Source organism: Erythrolamprus reginae, chromosome 3, assembly GCF_031021105.1.
Source record: "Erythrolamprus reginae isolate rEryReg1 chromosome 3, rEryReg1.hap1, whole genome shotgun sequence".
NCBI classification, from domain to species: domain Eukaryota; kingdom Metazoa; phylum Chordata; class Lepidosauria; order Squamata; family Dipsadidae; genus Erythrolamprus; species Erythrolamprus reginae.
The window spans coordinates 45337549-45357626 of record NC_091952.1 but is presented as its reverse complement, the minus strand read 5'-3'; the positions used below and the strand labels follow the sequence as shown (position 1 = coordinate 45357626).

The 20078-nt window shown below is 40.2% G+C and overlaps 1 protein-coding gene across 6 annotated transcripts in view; it reads left to right on the top strand.

Annotated features, from left to right (window-relative positions):
- The window catches only part of PTPRF (protein tyrosine phosphatase receptor type F), a 630248-nt gene that overhangs the window by 588635 nt on the left and 21535 nt on the right, over positions 1-20078 (top strand). For all 6 annotated transcript variants that reach the window (XM_070745049.1, XM_070745054.1, XM_070745053.1 and 3 more), the window contains 2 exons: positions 14607-14730; positions 16396-16571. In XM_070745049.1, coding sequence (XP_070601150.1) covers positions 14607-14730; positions 16396-16571 — 300 coding nt within the window. The remainder of the gene's footprint in view (positions 1-14606; positions 14731-16395; positions 16572-20078) is intronic.

Here is a 20078-nt window from a genome sequence, read left to right as displayed (position 1 = left end):
GAAGGAACATGGCAAAATATTCTAGCTTTGGGTTGGCAACAGAGTGAGCAAAGCAGTATGCTCATATAGCTTCTTTGCAAAATGTATATTGAAGGTAGCTTAGAAGAAGTTGAATGTGGTTTTAAAACTAGAGAAAGAAAAATCAATGGCCTGTATTATGCTGATGACACTACCCTGATGATTGAAAATTGAAATAATCTGCAAGCTCTAGTAATGAAATTCAAGGAGCACATTGAAAGGATGTAACTTAAGTATATAGACCAAATTAGTGACCACAGGTACAGCAACTAGCCTTATAATCGACAATGATATCGACCTAGTAGATTGTTTTTGCCCTTTAGGATTGACTACTACATTAACAGCAAAGGAATCATCAATCAAGAAATATACCACACATTAGCAAGTGGTTGAATAGCAATGAAAGTCTTGGAAAAGCTATTCCAGTGGTGAAATGTGTCTATATATACAAGGATCAGAATGATACAGACATTGTTTTTCCTAGTGCATTCAATAGAAGCAGAAGGTTTATTCTGGAAAAGCAGGACAGAAAGAGTACTGATGCTTCTGAACTTTGGTGTTAGAGAATCTCAGATTGCAAACTATCTTCTTAATTGTTGTTGTTATTTGTAAAGTCATGTCCAACCCATAGCAACCCAGGGTGGCGCAGCAGGTAGAGTGCTGTACTGCAGGCCACTGAAGCTGACAGTAGATCTGAAGGTCAGTGGTTCAAATCTCATCACCGGCTCAAGGTTGACTCAGCCTTCCATCCTTCCGAGGTGGGTAAAATGAGGACCCGGATTGTGGGGGCAATATGCTGGCTCTGTTAAAAAGTGCTATTGCTAACAAGTTGTAAGCCGCTCTGAGTCTAAGGAGAAGGGCGGTATAAAAATCCAATCAATGAATGAATGAATCAATAAATAAATAAATAACCCTATGGACAACATTCCTGCAGGCCTTCCTGTCCTCTCTAATCCATTTAATCTCATGCCTACTGCTTCAGTGGCTCCATCCAGCCACCTCATTCTCTGTCGTTCCTTTCTCAGCATTAGGTTCTTCTTCAGTGAGTCCTTCTCATTAGGTGGCCAAAATATTTTGATCTGGCCTTCTAAAGAGCAGTTAGGGTTGATCTCCTCTAGGGCTGACTGATTTGATTGCCTTGCAGTTCAAGGGACTTGCAGGAGTCTTCTCCAGCACCATAGTTCAAAGGCTTCAATTCTTTGGTGCTCAGTCTCTCTTATGGTCCAAATTTCGCAGCCATACATTACAACTGGGAAAACCATAGCCTTGACTATATACACTTTTGTTGGCAGGATGATGCATCTGCTTTTTAGTATGCTGCCTAGATTTGTCATAGCTTTCCTCCCCAGGAGCAGGAGTCTTTTAATTTCTTGGCTGCACTCCCCATTTGTGGTGATCTTGGAGCCCAGGTAAATATAATCTGTCACTACCTCAATTTCTTCCCCATCTATTGCCAGGAACTGAGTGGACTGGATGCCATGATCATAGTTTTCTTAACGTTGAGTTTCAAGCCAACTGTTGCACTCTCCTTCTTCACCTGCATCAAGAGGTTCTTTGGTTCCTCTTCTCTTTCTGCCATTAGTCTCATCTGTATATCTGAGGTTGTTGATATTTCTATCTTCTTTAGGAAGAATCTCATCCAGAATACACCTGGGACAAGAAAAGTTCTGGAAGAGCAGCAATTCTTTTCTTGCTGGGATCTAGTTTGAGCTTTTACCCATCACAGTGTTTAAATATGAGAAGATTTCCACAATATCTCTGATTCAGCTTAGGGTGGCAGAGTAAAGCTGATCATTGTCCAAGTATTGCTTTACAGAATAAAAAGGGTGACCTTGACAGAGATAAGTAAGATCCTTTACTAAGCAATGAAGCAGAAAACGAGGATTACATTCAAGACTCTGTTACTATAAACAGTCTAAATAAAAGTGGCTTAGTCTTCCGATGGATTTGCTTTCTGATCTGGAACTAATATCAATCTTGCAAATCTAACTATTTTAGCTCCTCCCCATTTTATATTCCTGTAAATTAAGGTGTCTGAAATAGGGGGTGTTTTTTGGTATTTTCTATATATCTTAAGCCATAATTTTTTCACCTTGTTACTTTTATAATGGATCTTGCATGTATCTGTTAGTCGTCCTTTTTATTCTGTAATTGCTGACAATGCATAACCAGTCTGACAGGTGACCTTTTTCAGCAGCATTACATAAATGTTAAAAGAGATGAAGGGATAAAATCAAAGCTTGTGGTATCCAACAATTTGAATGATGTCACCACTTCTGATTTGAACCAACCAGTGAGACAGGGGCAGAACAACTGGAAATCAGTGCTTCTAACTTTAGTTCCTATGGTCCAGAAAGATACCCTGGTTTGTGGTATTAAAAATTCTAACAGACCAAGACAGGTACATATCATCCTCCAGAATTTGGAATAGATCATCCAACAGAGTCACCAATGTTATTTCCATCCCTTACCAACCCTAAACCTCTAGGGTTGACTGCAGTGGAGCTACTTCATACTTAATAAACTTTCTCCAAGAGGATAAGCTATACACAAAAGAAGAGTTTTCAAATAAGAATTGTTCAACAGATGCCTTTTTTGAAACAGGGCACATCACTGCCTCTTTCAAGGTGAGCAGCATTATCGCTTCTCTCAAAGTAGCATTTGACCTTCCAATCATTCGTGTCTTCCTTGCTGCCTGAAGGAGCCAAATGGGACAAGGGTCCAAATTACACATAACAGTACAAAGAACCCGATTCACTCTTAGTTTCTGAAAACATAAATGAATCCCAGGTGACATTGCAAAGTATTATTTCAATCAGAGAAATCCTGGAAAGACATGGTTCAGTTCTTCCTGTGAGAGACAAAGCAATGAGAAAGACAAAATTGAGTTGTCTCCTTTTCTCTTTTCAGTGGTTCACCTGACAGATAAATCTTTCTCTCCCTGATTGGCTGCTTAGTTTTCATTTCCCTAGCCTAGGCTTTGTCTCTGCCCACAACTTAGACGGACGCATCAGATCTCTCTTTAACTCTTTCATATTTGAACCCTTTCAGATACAACTTTTCCCCCTTGCTGCAATTTATACCAGAGATTTCAGGTGGTTTACAACAAATCACAATTATAAAGATCAAAACATCTGTCACGCTAATAAATTCTATAATATTCCATAACATACAGCGGCTTTCTGATGCTGTTCTCTGAAACCAGTACACATATTAATCTGATCATTCTCACATTACATTTTCTGTATCTCCTGCAATTCTGAATAACTATATTTCGAAGGTGAAACTTGGCAGTAGTCACTGCAGTGCTCTTATTGCTGTGATGGGAGTCCAAAATAGTGATATTAGGAGCCCAGTAATTGTGAATCTTGTTTGCTAGCTGGTTTGTCTATGATTAAGCATGTCAACAAGCTCAAACTCAATCCAGACAAGACGGAGTAGCTGTGGATTTTGCCTCCTAAGGACAATTCCATCTGTCCATCCATTACCCTGGGAGGAGGGAATCATTGACCCCCTCAGAGAATGTTCGCAACTTGGGCGTCCTCCTCGATCCACAGCTAACATTGGAACATCATCTTTCGGCTGTGGCAAGGAGGGCATTTGCCCAGGTTCGCCTAGTGCATCAGTTGCGGCCCTACCTGGACAGGGAGTCATTGATCACAGTCGCTCATGCCCTTATCACCTCGAGGTTCGATTACTGCAACGCTCTCTACATGGGGCTACCTTTGAAAAGTGTTCGGAAACTTCAGATCGTGCAGAATGCGGCCGCGAGAGCTATCGTGGGGCTTCCCAGATTCGCCCACGTTTCTACAACACTCCGTGGCCTGCACTGGCTGCCGATCAGTTTCCGGTCACAATTCAAAGTGTTGGTAATGACCTTTAAAGTCCTACATGGCATTGGACCAGAATACCTCTGGAACCGCCTTCTACCGCAAAAATCCCAGCGGCTGATAGGTCCCACAGAGTTGGCCTTCTCCGGGTCCCGTCGACCAAACAATGTCATTTGGCGGGCCCTAGGGGAAGAGCCTTCTCTGTGGCGGCCCCGGCCCTCTGGAATCAACTCCCCCCGGAGATTAGAACGGCCCCCACCCTCCTTGTCTTTTGCAAGTTACTCAAGACCCACCTGTATTGCCTGGCAAGGGGGAACTAAGACATCTCCTCCAGGCTTTTATATTTTATGTTTGGTATGTATGTGCTGCATGGTTTTTAAATTGTTGGGGTTTTTATATATTTTTATTATTAGATTTATCCCATTGTTATGCTGTTTTTTATTACTGTTGTGAGCCACCCCGAGTCTTTGGAGAGGGGCGGCATACAAATCTAATAAATCAAATCAAATCATATTTACTGGGGAAATGGTTAATTTGAAAAATTGCTGTGTTGGAGAAACTCCATTGAAGATAAATGTTTTCCTGTACTTGCATCAAACTCTGTAGGATCTTCTTCAGCTGCAGGTTTAAATCACGAGCAAACATTCATATGGGGAACGGTAGAAAATAAATGGAGAAGGTGCCTTTTATATATATATTATAGTTTCTGCTGTCTTCTGCTTCTCTTCTCCCCTTGCTATAGTATGGTGATGGCAAACCTTTTTTGGTTCAGGTGCCAAAAGGAAGCATGCACCCATCTGCCCACCACTATAATACAATGCCCTCCCCCCACGCGCATGCGCACAACCCCCCTTTTCCCCCATGAATGCACACAACCTCCCTGTGCTGTGTTCCATCCACCCACTTCCTGCACATGTGCTCAGCTTCACTGAAGTCTCCGGACTTCCGGTAGGCCCGTTGGGCTGTTTTTTGTTCTCGTCAGGGTTCAGAAAAGCCTTCTGAAGGCTGGAGAAAGAGGAAAATGGGCAACGGGGCAACTGGAAGTTTGAAAATGAATTTCCCGTTGGCCAGTTGGGCCATTTTTTGCCGTCCGCTGACTCCCCTCAACTGTGTGGAGAGCGAAAATGGCTAAAAGGAAACCTGAAAATCAGCGGGCGGAGCTGACATAGAGCAACGCCTTGTGTGCCATAGGTTTGTCATCACTGCTATAGTATATCTCCCTTGATTCAGAAGACACTTTCCAAGCTGAATTCAAAAGGCAAAGGTATTTTTTAAAATTAGAATTTTTAAGGATTGTTTTTATGTATATTACTTGGATTGATTTACTACTGTCTCTTTGTATATGCTGTGACCCACCCCAAGTCCTTGGAGAGGGACGGCATACAAATCCAATTAAACTTAAACTTATAGGAACCAAGAAGAGAAGTATTAGTTATTTAAAGGTTAGTGATCAAAAGCAGGAGCAAAATCTAGGAATTCCGAGAGAACTGTCATGCTTACATTGCCGGTCCACCTTTATTAAGAAAAGGAGTGTCACTTCAAGTGGATGAATTTAAAAAAATCTGGGATTATCTTCTTATGTGCCTGCATACAAACCCATTATAATTGGACACTTACCCTATTTTACATGGATTCCTACCAGAATGGGGTGGGGATGGCATTCCGGTAGTTAAAATGGAGCTGCACATGCAGCTCGGGGTGAGCAGCGGGCGGGCGGGCACATCAGAGCGAGATTTGGCTTCTGCACATGCACAGGAAGCAAAATCTGGCAAGAGGACGCACAGGCACATGAGATTTCATCAACTTTCTGCAGTTTATTACTTCCGCACATGCGCAGAAGAAAAAATATCACTGAAATCCTGCGCATCTTCTCACGAGATTTGCTTCCTGCGCATGTGCAGAAGCCAAATCTTGCTCCAACATGCTTGTGCGCCTACCAGACACACGTGCGTGCCCGCTGGTCACCCCGAGCTGCGTACGCATCAGCACCGGTAGCGGAGGTGAGTTGCAACTCCTGCTGATGGACACAGTGATACTGCGACAGGAATATGTACGGGAGGGTGGGGGTGGGGAGGAGTATGGCATGAAAAGATTATAAGTCAGGTTTGCAGCAAGCAGCATTTGGAGTTTTAATTTCCTGAACTTTTACAAGAGACATTAATGATAGTGTAAAATAATACAGTATCTCTTAAAATTAGCATTTCATATATTTGTGATCTGCAGCTTTCCAGTTCCAATCTTTCTAATTTGAACTCAAGCAAATGTTGGCTATATTTATTAGAACTCGAAATAAATGACCTTTAAAAATGTCCAACAAATTTATGTCTAAAGAAAATGAATAGGCTATTTCTCTGACATCTCTAACAATTTCTAAGGACAGGTCTCTTTATTAGCAGTAACAGTAGGATTCGCTACCCAAAATGTCCATGCAGAGTTCCCTCATGATATCTTGACACAAGAATTAAGTAAAATATGGGAAGCCAGGGAAGCTTTGATCTGGCAACCTCTGCCTTGTATATATATGTCACATGTTTTTTTTGCTGAATTTGAAAGTTAAGGGAGACTAGGATAGATCTATTTCGGCCTTATTTTGGCCTCATCAGCTAGCCATACCCACTGGGACTTGAACCTGCAACCTTTGCCTTGTAAGGCAGAGAATTATCCTCTAGGCTACAGTATCCAATCCCTTCAGCTAATATATATATATTAGTAGAGTAACGTATTTTTATTATTTGCTACAGAATTTTGTTTCCTATAGCAAAATGCAGTATAATCAGCCAGAATATCCCCCAGTGCGAATTGCAGGGTAGAAACATGAAATACTGATATAAAAATACTTGCATTAAGGGAACACAATAGCTCAGTAGTTAAAGAAACCTGACAGCCCAGGTTTGAGATCTAGACTCCATGTGATGGGATGAGTTCCCATTACTCACCCCACCTCCTTTTACCTTTAGTTATTTGCCTTACATACAGTCCAGTGGCTTTTAACATGGCCTTTTTTAATACAGTCCACTGGGCGCTTGCTTCTGCCCTTCTATCCCTGCCCTTTAATTCATTATTTAAATATTCCCCCATTTTATTGAAATTTGTTTTTCTGAAATCCAGTACTTAGGTTTTTACATCAAACTACAAACATAGGTGATCACTGCAACCTAAGTCTGAAACCCGGTTCCCATTCGTAAAAACTAAATCTAGAATATTCTCCCTTCTAGTTGGTGTCTTAACTATCTGTGCCACAGCTGCTCCTGTAAGGGACTCTACTATATTCTTGCTTTGCATGTAAGGGCACTAGGGATATTCCAGTTAACATCAGGAATGTTGAAATTAAGCAATGGCTGTCTAGCATGTGGATATAATGGAGTAATAAAATTAAAAGGGATCTATAACTAAAGACCAATTACCAAAGATTTGGAACTTTGTTTTGAAAGATTTGATAGAGGCGTAAGAAATCTGGAAGATAAATTTGGAGGAAATAACTTGAAAAATGGACTTGTTTTTTTAAAAAAAGAAAAATTAAAAAAGAAAAGACAGAGCTGGGAGATCAGAACAGAGGATACCAAAGACAATCTGTGTTGATCCAAAGCTACCAAGTGCAGGCACCAATGTACCCTCTAAGGTGCGCACCCACGCGGCCGCGCGCCCCAAAACACCCCCCAGGCACCCTTTTCCAAGGCCGCACAAGTAGCCGCGGCCGGCCCAGCGCCTCTGGCCCCCTTGCGATCCTGGCTTCTCACCGCTGCCCTCCACCCACCCGATCTGCCCCTCTTTCTCCTCCTCCGCTTCCTGCCTTGGGGTGCAGCTTCTCCCGCAGCAGTGGCTGCAGCGGCGCTGGTGGCTGCAGCTTCTCGTCCTCCTGATCTGGCCGCTAGCCGCTTCGAGAACACCCGCCCCGCCCCTCTCACAGTCCCTTCGCCGAGAGTGCTTTCGTCCTGGCTGTCAGCGAAGGGGCTACAGGTGAGGTGGGGTGGGTGTTCTTCTCTCAGTGGAGGCAGGCGAAGGTGATTTGGAATGTTGGGCACGCATGCGTGCGCACACTCCCCATCCCCCTGCCATTCAAAATAAAAACCTTTGCCGGTCTCTGCAGAGAAGAAAGGAAGAGAGAGAAAGAGAGAACAAGAGAAAGAGAGCAACAGACATAGGGAGATAGAGAGAAAGGGAGAAAGGGAGAGAGAAAGAGGGGGAGAGAGAGGGAAAGAGAGATAGCAAGTGAGAGAACAAGAGAGAGAAGGTGTGAGAAAGAAAGAAAGAGAGAGAGAGAAAACAAGAGAACGAGAGAGAGAGAAAACAAGAGAGAGAGAATTGAGGCAGAGAATGACAGGAAAGAGAGAGAGAAGTGACTCTTGATTTAAAGCATATGGTAAAAGCACTTAAATAATGACAGAGAAAAAAAACACCAGCCCTCACCTGTTTTTATTAATAGTTATGTTTTTGGTTTTGCTGGTTGTTTTAGTTTCAATAGTAATAGGTTTTGTTTTTGTTTTATTATTAATTTCTTTTAATAAAAAAGAAGGGATTTTTTTCTTGTTTGTTTATTTGTTTATTTATTTATACTTCTATGCCACCCAGTCCCAAGGGGACTGCCGCTCAGACACTATACTTTTCCATCCACCCCGAAAAAATATTAGAGGGAACATTGACAGGCACTGGAATTATATTGCCCCTCCCTTAGTTATGTATCTGTAAAGATGATCTTTGTGACTAGACTTTCAACTATTCAATTATTTTTGCATTCATTCAATTTATTATAATTGAAATGCTTTAAACCGTTATATTGTCTTTTAATTAGTTTTAATTTTTGTTAGCCACCTTGCACACTTGTCAAAGCAGACATGTAGGATATAAAGTAACTAAATACATATGAAATCACACCTGTATGTTCCACATGTGGTAGAAAATCTTAGAAAATTAGAATGGTGGGCAGGTACAGCTGGTTTAGAGAAGGAAATGGATCCTGAGTGTAGGAAGAATCAATAAAGGCTGTAGCAGAAAGCATCTTTCCCAGTTTAATGCCTAGCAATTGGGTGTTTTCGTAGTGCCCACAGCAGTAGCCCTTTCGTGAGAATACTACGATATGATCTCAAAATTCCAAATAGCTGCACTTCCTCCCAATGGAAATAGAGAAAGTGCCCTGGGCTTAGATTTGAATATTATTCTTTATGTGCCCTTACTCTAAGACACCAAATCATGGTCATTAAAATGCAGGTACAATCTGCTTATAAATATACACAGACACGGGCAATCTCTGTAGTATTATATATTCTTATGTAATGGAATGTGCATACATTGTCATAAGAATTTTTGAACCAAATCCCAGCAGTCTTTTGTCTATCAAAGAGCATTGCTTGCGTTGGATGAATTCCTGAAAATTGCTCCTTCTGTTGCTAGTTCAAATTTCCTGCCACCATGGAACAGGAGGGGAAATAAGATATTTCTGAAAAACCTCTTCCCTTTTTCTATGCCATTAGATTGGAAGCGCTAATTGTAACTCCTGGTACAGTAATGGCGAACCTTTTTTTCCTTGGGTGCCGAAAAAATGTGTATGACACTACTGTACATGCGTGAGTGCCCACACTCATAATTCAATGCCTCGGGAGGGCGAAAACAGCTCCCCCCCCGGAGACCCTCTGGAGGCTGGAAACGGCCTGTTTCCCAACTTCTGGTGGGCCCAGTAGGCTCCTGTTTCGCCCTCTCTAGGCTTCACAGGCTTTCCTGGAGCTGGGAGAAGGTAAAAATGCCCCAGAGGCTCTCTGGAAGCCAAAAACACCCTCCACAGCCTCTATGCAAACCAAAAATCAGCTGGCCAGCGCACACATGCACGTTGGAGCTCAGCTAGGACAACAGCCTATGTGCCAGCAGATATGGTTCAACATGCCACCTGTGGCACCCGTGCCATAGCTTCGCCATCCCTGTCCTAGCATATGTCCTGCATGCTTCATTCTTTCTGAGGTAACACTGAAGGCAATAGGAAGTCCTACATATTCCACTTCCCAACCACCTGCTGAGACAATATGTTTATAATTACCCCTTGAATGTTCATATAACCCTATCAGATGCTCCTGTGAATCTGCCCTGAATTATTTTCTAACCCTTCCCTTGCAACCATCTGCCACAGCACTAGGAGCCCTTCAGAGCTCAGGCAAGGGTGAAAACACAGTTTTGCGATGACAGCTACAGACAAGAAAGAGAAATGTAATCTGTGCCTCACTACAGCTCTCTACCTTCTACCCAAGCAGCCTCCCACCCCTTTCGGACTTTCCTTAAACCCCACTTGACAGCAGAACAAGGTCTCTGGCATTTTTAAGAGCTCCCTCGGATGCTGCTTGTCACTTTAAGAATTCAGCACGTCAGAGAGCCATTCTGTATCAACCAGAGTCTGTTATTCAACCCCTCTTTCCTCTCTCCTTTGCATACAGGACATGGGCTTCAGTCCACAGCAGTCAGGCAGATCTCCTTTAGGAAAGTTGATGGGGAAAATACACCAGTAGCAACAAGCTTTTATGACAAGGAGCATTTGAGGTTGTGATTGTGAAACCCTCAGTTGCATTATATGCGTGCAGGTGCCTGGATATATTCCCCCAGTGTGTGTGTGTGTGCATTTATTCCATTATATACAAATTGCCAAAAACATGAACTGCTTCAGTAGAGGCTGTTTCCGTGTGGTTGTAGGAATAATGTCCTGTGATTGATTCCTCATTTGAGCAGTTTAATGGTTGGCTATTGGTCAGTGGTTGAGTTGGCAAAGAGTTGCTGTCATTCAGAGACTTGTTGGATGTTAAAAAAATTTGTTTGTTTGTTGTTTGTTTGTTTGTTTACTCACTCACTCACTCACTCACTCACTCACTCACTCACTTACTTACTTACTTATTTATTCGATGTCTATGCCGCCCAAAGCCCAAGGACTCCGGGTGGCTTGCAAAGTACAGTGGTACCTCTACTTAAGAATGCCTCTACTTAAGAACTTTTCTAGATAAGAACCAGATGTTCAAGATTTTTTTTGCCTCTTCTTAAGAACCATTTTCTACTTAAGAACCCTAGCCCGGAAAAATTTCCCAGGAAATTTGAGAGTGGCACAAAGGCCCAGCCAGTTTCATGCCATTCCCCCTGGGTTTCTCTCTCTGGTGCAGTGTATGGGAGGCAGCCTCACACTGTGTGTATGGGAGGCACGTGCTCCTCAGAGTCCCTCTTTTTTTTTTAAGCGTTAAAGTTTTGGATTTTTTTGATTCCCCTCACCTCACCTTCTTCCTTCGGCAGTGACTGTCCTCCTCTTCTTCCTCCTCCTCCCACCCAAATTCCGAGCTTTTATTTCTTTCCTAATGGGTTTGCACACATTATTTGGTTTTACATTGATTCTTTTGGGAAAAATTGCTTCTACTTACAAACTTTTCTACTTAAGAACCTGGTCACGGAACTAATTAAGTTCTTAAGTAGAGGTACCACTGTAATATAAACAATACAAAAAGATACAACAATAAAAAAAGTCGGATATAATTTTAAAACAAACCCCGTAATAAAAACCCATAGTGTAAAAAACAATCACAATCATATGCATGATGGGGATGAGAGCTTAAGGAATTGTACATTCAAATGTTGGGGGGAAATGAATATTCCACCAAACAAAAGGTAGTTTGGTGGATGGGAAGTTACTTGGTTTGGCCCATCTGTAAAAGAAGCATATAATGGTCTTCAGGTGCATTCCACGCACCCCTCCTTCTCTGGCTTATTTACTCATTTGTTTGTGTTAAGGGGAAAACAGGTGCACATTAATTCATCAGAGTTTAAATCATTTCACCACTAAATGAGTCACTCATTTGCAGGCATATTTAATTAGCACCTCTTCGCAGCCAGGTGGATTCTTTCTCCTGCCTTCCTCACCTGTTTGCCTTCTTATGGGCTTGTTAATGACAGCATAGTCAAGGATTTTACACTTTCTCTACAGCAGAACAATTGCTGTGATGGCATTGCTGGGAATTGGGAATGGATGGCTGATTTGTGCCACATTTCCCTTTCTTTTTCAACACATTGCAGCAATTTTAGTGTGACTTAGCACAGAGGTGAATTTTGTACTTCTGTCCCAGCCTTTCTGTGTAAATTTTGTACTTCTATTCTAGCCTTTCTGTGAAATGACTCTGAGAAATGTTATATACTTGAAAATAATGAAATTCAGTTATACTAGGCATTTTTTGACTATAAGAATTTCTATGAGACAAGTGTCTGCAGAAGTTTTGTGACATCTATGAATTGAGATGAAATAACAAAAACTTCTGAATTTGAGCATATTATATATTACATCGCAACTACTGAAATGTAGTTTGCAATATAATTGTGTTTATTAGATTATTTTAAGCTGTTCATTCTTTATATTGTCAGATTTCAGATGGTCTCCATTTTTTGTGCTAATCTGGAGGTGTGAAATATCTGTCCAAGAACAAAAGCTTTCTACCATAGATTTATTGCCAATTGGAAACTTCCTTTTATGAGGATCCCAAGTGGATTCCTTTTTCCTGGGACAAAACAAACCTACCTGAGCATAAAATGAACAGCCCCAAGTAACCTTGGACTAAGAGGTTTGCGGCTTTCTGTAGTGCTGCCAAACACTGCCATTTTATTTATTTATTTATTGGATTTGTATGCCGCCCCTCTCCGCAGACTTTTGTTTTAAGGTAAAAGTGGCATGGGTGAAAAATATGTGCATTCAAGAGATATGTAATTTCCATATAATGTTGATTACCATAAAAAGGAATAGCATGATAGGTGTGTAAGTAATATAAATAACTAGATGGTTTTTTCATGGTCATATTCACAATCTCGCTATATTAGGGCTAGGAGAGATCTCTCCAATAAATCCATTTGTTGCCAGAGTTCCAACCATATCGTGACTGTTTGGTTTCTCATCATGTTGACTGAAAAAAATGCATTGTTACTCGATTCTTCCCCCACCTTTTTGAAGTTGGAAGAGACAACAGGGAAATATTAGCTGAGTATAGAAGGATGACCTGGTTGATCCTTCATAAAATTCCATGGATGAAATACAGCTTTTTCTATAAAAGTTTTATCAAGAATCACCCCTGGCCCTGCCTCTTATCAGTTGGGAGATGTGTTTAATACTACAGTCAGCTATAAAAATTGGTCTGTCACTTTGCACTGCCTGCTTATTATGCTGATAATAGTTTATTTTCTTCTTGCATTTCCCAAACCGTTTATTACCCCCAATATGATGTCCTACCCTTCTTGTTGAAGTTGCGAAAATCCCTTTTATATATTCAATTGCTGTTCCTTTAAATGGAAATCCTTTACAACTGATGTGGAGATGTTCAATTTTTCCAGAAAGGCATCTTTAATATCTTGAACTTGGCCATCGTTCCTTCTGTTGATACCGATACGTGTGCTGTTTGTTAATAAAGCTTGGCTTTGGAGGGACTTATAAGCATTCATGTGTGTATGTTAAGAGAGCATCTGGCCTTTAAAGAATAAGAGATTTATCCCTATTTTTATCTTTAAAGTCTTCAAAATTGGTCAGAGACTTAGGCTTTGTAAAATGGAAATGGGCGAAAAATTCTCACAGAAACCTCCCTTTCTTTCTTTAAACAAGGGAACCCCAAAAATTGCACTGCCACAAAGTAGTCACACTGCCATCAAAGTTGGCCATGCAGTGTTGGAGGACTACAGATGGTGCTGGGGAGTTGTACACCACCTACGGGCCTCCCTCACTATACTAGAAATAACTTAAAGGTAGTTTACGGTAGTTGATTTTGTTACTTGGGGTTCTACCTTAGCATTTCTGCCGTCATTTCTTTGCTGTTTAGTTTCCTGGCATATAATCTTCTGGCTTATTAAAAAAAATGACTGATACTTCTCTTTTATAGTAGCTGAGGTAAGCAAATGAGGGATTTGGTTCTGGTTTAAATGTTGAACAGCAAATATTGATCTAAGAACCTGGATTGCCATTTCTTTGCTGGTTATTGCGAGAAATGATTTGTGGTGAGAGAATAGCAATTGGGAGAGATGATTTGCCCACTCAATAGTACATTCCAAGATACTTATTCCAGGATGAATATTGACTGCTACGGTAGGTATAGCTATGAGAGAGGTTGCAAGGGAGCAGTTCATTTTCCATATATGCATAAATACATATACACAAACAATCCATTTTTCTGCCCACTGATCTGTATTCCTAAATTCAATGATAACATCTTCATTTCATTCCTGAGAGATTCTTGGTGTGTATATCTAGGTGTGTTTGTGTGGCCTGTGTGCATATGCACTTCTACTCTTAACTCTTTAAAAAATATATTTGGAAAATTAGCCTTTAGGCATCAAAGAGTGCTAATACTATATTTTCAGGTGTGTTGCATATGAAAATTTATTGATATGAGACAGTATTCAGCAATTCATATCACATCTGTGTTTCAGGGTTTAGCTATTAAGAGAATTCATGTGACATAAACATTATATGTTGTATTTAAGTGGCAAAGGACCTGTTCTTAAAATTACTGTTGGGTATTGCCTGTAGCATAAATGGAAGTGGTAACAAGATTGAATGTCCCACCCAGCGAGTAAATTCTCTACTCATCAGTCAGATAACTCATATGAAACTGTTTACTCACTGTATTATTCTATACTGTTTCAACATTGAGAAAATATATGAGTTGGAAAAGTAATAAATATGCTGTGCATATATGAATGTGGGGAAAAGGGGGCAGGGAGAGAGACAGGAGACGGACTTATTCTTCCATTTTGTTACCATTTCTTTTGTAGTCCATTGATCCTGGGCAGCAGTTCACCTGGGAGAACTCCAACTTGGAAGTGAACAAACCAAAGAATCGCTATGCAAATGTGATTGCCTATGATCACTCTCGGGTCATCTTGACCTCCATTGATGGTAAGATTATTAACAGCTACTTTCACTAATAAACTGCAGCATCAGTCATGAGGTTTTGAAGTTTCTGCAGTGTAGTGTGGAATCAATTATAGTCTGTCCAACGTGAACTACAAAATATAAGACAGCAGTAAGACTGCAACACTGTCAAGAATATAGGTTGATCAACTGATGCAGCTGAATGAATGGGGACTAGGATTCCATAACCCATACTTTTTGAAAATTACTAATCACATTTCTCAAGACTGAACATTATAATTATACCTGGAAAATGTACACGAGGCTGAAAAAATGTGTATATACATTATAATTATACCTGGAAAATGTACACGAGGCTGAAAAAATGTGTATATACTGTAGAGATGATGCTTTTCTCATACATTCTCTAACACTTGTGTTATTTTATAAAACGGTGTGTTAATGTATAGGTCTTTGATCCAAAGATTGTTCACTGCTGAATTGATCAGTGTATATATGTGGTTTCAATGGACATTCCTTGTCAATCTAAAAGGTGCATTTTTCAGAGTGTGCATTGCTTTCTTAACCACATCTAGTATATGAGAAAATAAGTAGACAGCCATTCCTATTGCCATGACCAGATGTTTTAGGAACAGATGTCTGAGCAACGATATAGATTTTATTTATGCTTTGATTTCCCAAATAATGTAACTCCATGTTGTCATATTTACACTATCATGAATTTATGTAAGAACAGGTATTAAGGTCCTCTAATGTACACTGCTCAAAAAAATAAAGGGAACACTTAAAAAACAGAATATAACTTCAAGTAAATCAAGTTTCTTTAAAATCAAACTATCCACTTAGGAAGCAACACTAATTGACAGTCAATTTCACATGCTGTTGTGCAAATGGAATAGTTGTGCGAATGAAATATTCAATGAGAATATTTCATTCATTCAGATATAGGATGTGTTATTTGAGTGTTCCCTTTATTTTTTTGAGCATTATATATTCTTCTATCAAATTTATTTCTTAAATTTATACCAGTCAAGTCCCAAATAATTTGTTTCATCCAATCTGTTGTAATATTGTATTGGGACAAAACAATAACTGAGTTGGGGAAAGGAAAGAGATGTGATTCAGCAGAAGTAAATAGTAAGTGTCCTTATCATTTTATATTTAAAGCCACTAATTCCAAAACAAATGACAGGTTGCAAAACTGATCTTCGTGGAATAAATACTCTAAAGCCAATTCTGCCTTTATTTGAAAGAGCTATTTATTCATTTCTTCCAGATAGATTTCTAGAAATACTGTTTGTTTTAAGAGGCTTAGGTTGCAAGGTTGTCTTAACATCTAATAACTAATCTTTGCTATTGTACTAACAAGGCACAAAAATAATGGCATAAATCTTTCTTTGGCCATGATTGCCATGATTAAGGATATATGTCCTTTTCCATGCTATTTCCTTCTTGTATAATGTTTAAGTGTCTGTTAAAATGTATTCCTCATCAATTTGCATTCTGTCAACAGCTTCTTACTTACTTATATGCTGCATTTATTTATGTTAAAAATCAATCAAATCACCACAAATAAAATTAAAATGAAATGTTAGCACCAGCATCCTTATAATCTTTATCCTCTCTACATGGCTTAGGATTCTGGCTGTTGCCTTCCTTACACATTCCTGTCCTTTTTCTGTCATGCAGGGGTCCCAGGAAGTGACTACATCAATGCCAATTATATTGATGGCTACCGCAAACAGAACGCTTACATAGCTACTCAGGGGCCTCTGCCTGAGACACTCAGTGACTTCTGGAGAATGGTATGGGAGCAACGTACAGCAACGATCGTCATGATGACACGACTGGAGGAAAAATCTCGGGTATGGACAAACTTAGTCTCTCCCACTGACCATAAGAGCTTCAGGGAATTGTAGTCCATGTTGATATTGGGAATGCAGTGCCATCAAGTATATCGGCAGCTTTATATATTAGGACTCTAAGGGCAAATCTTGGGGAAAACCACAATTGTACAACATTGCAGGAAAAGTTTGGGGGAATAATGTATGGTACCAATATGTCTATCATGGAATTTCCTTTTACATCTAATTCTTAAGTGAATTATTTATAAGTAGATTTTTGAGATTAATTTGTTACCTATGCTATATCTAATTTGTAATTAAAGGGTCAGGGTCAGAGTCTTATTTATGGAATACTATGTAAGTGGTAAAATCACACCAATTGGGGGAATGAATGGTTTGAGTTCATCTCACTCCTTGTGAAATTCAAAAGCAGAGTACAGTAGCAAATCACCCACTTTTGCCGTAATTGACCGCATACACTGAGAAGCATATCATCAGAGTAGGCTTGTGTATATCAGTTATAAATGATCTATAAATGGAAATTTGTGTTGGGGAAGCAATCTCTATGTATAAGCCATTCTGCAGATGTCTTCTGCTGTGTCTGGCACCCAGAAATTATAGCCATATTAAATTCTGACTTCCGTGCACAGTTTGAATGTGTAAAAAGGATTTATTTGCCTTAAGGCCTCCGAACGGAAGACGCCTATGTTTCAGAATATCCTTGCAAAACATGGAGCTCAATTGGAGATCCTGGGCAGAGAGTTCTTCAGAAGATAGCATCTCTTGTAATGAGCACAGAATACATTACGTTTCCATGCCAACCACAGAATTGTGGTGCACTCATTTCTTTAGTCAAATACATTTGTGTAAGGCAATAGAGATAGAGAATATTCAGAGAGCAGCTAAATAAAGGCGGGGGAATATATGTGGAAGGAGAGCAAGGCATGAAACCATATATCCTAAGCTTTACTGAATTAATACTGAAAGGAGAATGCCACTTTGTGTCACAAAAATACTACAGAACTACAAAGAGTACCTTGGAAAGAGCCGGCGTTTCTATCTCAGGTTGAAAAAGTGTTTCTCCTGATGAATAGCAAACGCTACTCAAACTAATATACTTTGGGGTGTCATGACTAGTGCTCATTTGTTGTTCAGTTCCTTCATGGGTTAATATACCCTAATTTTAGAAAGAATTGGTTTCATCATAACATTCTAATGCGGGTATTCTAATAAGTTAGCTATGCAAACTTTTTAAAAAATGTTTTAATTTGGCAAGTATATAAATGCATAACATTCATCTTTAATAGGTAACTTCAAGTTTTTGTGAGGTTTTTTTCTAATTGTTCCTGCTCTATCACTCACAATCTTATAAATCTCTCCCACATTAGTAATCTTTTGTTCTAAGATAAATACCCCCATTTTTTAACCTTTATTCAACTAAATATAAAAACATAAGAACCTAAGAAGAGCCATGCTGAATCAGGCCAAAGCCCATTGAGTCCAGCATTCTGTATCACACAGTGGCCCACCAATTGTACATGGGGATCTTGAGTAGAAAGAGAAGGCAAACCTTTCCCTTGACCCCCAACAAATGGTACCCAAGGGAATCCTGCCTGCCTCAACCAACATAGAGGCGGCACATGGACATCCATACTTGGACAAAAATAGTCCATATATGCTGCTGTTTTTCTTCTCATCTTTTTATGCAGTGGTACCCTTTGCTTTTCTAAGGTGGGCCAAGCAGAATGAAATGGGGTCCGTGTGTATGGTGAAGGTGCAAAGATGCTCAAAAGGGAAGGCCTATTCCAGCAAAACAGCGGCAAGGAATAGATTGCAAGCATAAAAAATAAGACTCTGGTTTTTTGATATGACATCTGGTCATGCTTTAAACATAACAAAATGTTGATAGCTTTGTGCCTTAAACAGTTTGAGGTATGAAGTAAATGTCCCACAAGCTCCAGTAATTTAAGCACTCCAATTGCTGCTGCTGCTAATTGCATTTAAGCAGTAGCCCTATTATTTTCCTGCACTTTATTAATTAGGCTTTATTAGTCTAGAAGAGGGCTTTGTGTTTGGAATAATGTCTGCAGATGAGTTAAAAGAGAAATAATCCCCTCCCCTCTTTTGGTGTGTGTGTGTCTCAGAATATGTAAATATCCAAAGTCCAGTGAGTTTTGTTTGGGGGCTGCCCAGCTATTAGAAGATGCCCCAGAGAGTGTGTTTCTCCAAGATAACATGCTTTGTAAGGCCCTTTGGGCACCTGTCTCTGCTTCCTGCCTTGCTGCTGTTGAAATGCACATTATCTTCTGGTAGCACGTTTCCCATCCTTCCCTCACCTAATTACTTCCTAGGAGGTGGAGGATGCCACAGCACCTTTGAGGTGACGTACTCCACCAAGTTAGCCTGCCCACCCACTCAGCTAAGTATAGTGGGGGGAAGAGTCCTTGCCCATTTGTTCCTCTGCACTTAACAGAGTTCACATTAGCACTCATTAGAGGCCTGCTTGCCTTTGCTAGCAGTTACAGATACTATACTCTTCCTATGGAAGAGAAACTCCTACCTAGGGGACCCTGTCTCTGAGGAATCATAATAGCCTTAGAATGGAATCGGTCAAAGAGGCATTGAAGAGCTAGAAGTAAAGCATGAACTAAAAGCCTTGTCCCTGCCCCTGGGAGCTTTCTAATGAGAGGGTGCACATTTAAACACCTTTTGAGCATCTTTTCAGTGCTGATTCAAGCTTGACCCCTTTTCTTATCTCCAAGCATGAGGGCTTCTTCCCAGTCCAGGAGTTTTGAAAGCTCTTTCAGACAAATGCACTCGGGCAGTCACTTTCTCAGTCCTAGTAACGCTTTGTCCTTGAATTGTTGCCTTAAACATTTGACATCTGGGATTTCTGGAGTTCAGTGCTTCAAATACTTTCCAAATCTTGTGAAATAGCAACAGTCTTGGAAAAAGATCAGTGAGCTGCTTAGTATTCATTACTTTAAAATCCTAGCATGATAGTTGGTGCATCATTTTTTTAGTTATGTATCATGTATACTACATAAGAGCTGCAAAGAGCAGATCACTTTCTATATCCAATGCCTTTGCATTTGGCAACCAAATCAGCAGTATATGCCATCTTTAAGGCTCTTTTGAATGCAAAATTAATCCAGGCTATCTTTCATTCCTGTCTCTCTTCCAGTTTCTATATCATTTAATAAATACACAGATCCAAATAAATTAGAGAGTTTTTTCCTGATTTGCAGACTGCGAGATTTAGAAGGAGAATAGGTAGAGTTATGTATCAGACTAGCTCTTCTCCCATTGTTAAAACTATGTATGGAAGCCTCTTTATTCTCCCAGCAACCGAGGGACCACTGGGCTGTTGCAGTAAATGAATTTCCAGGTTGTGAGTGTTCCTGACATTAATGATAAGTGAGCAGTGCCAGAAGAAAGGCTCTCTTATCTGGTTTAGTGCCATCCTGCATCAGCTTCAGCATAAAATTTACAGAGCTTGAAAATGGGGCATAAACATTATGGGTAAAT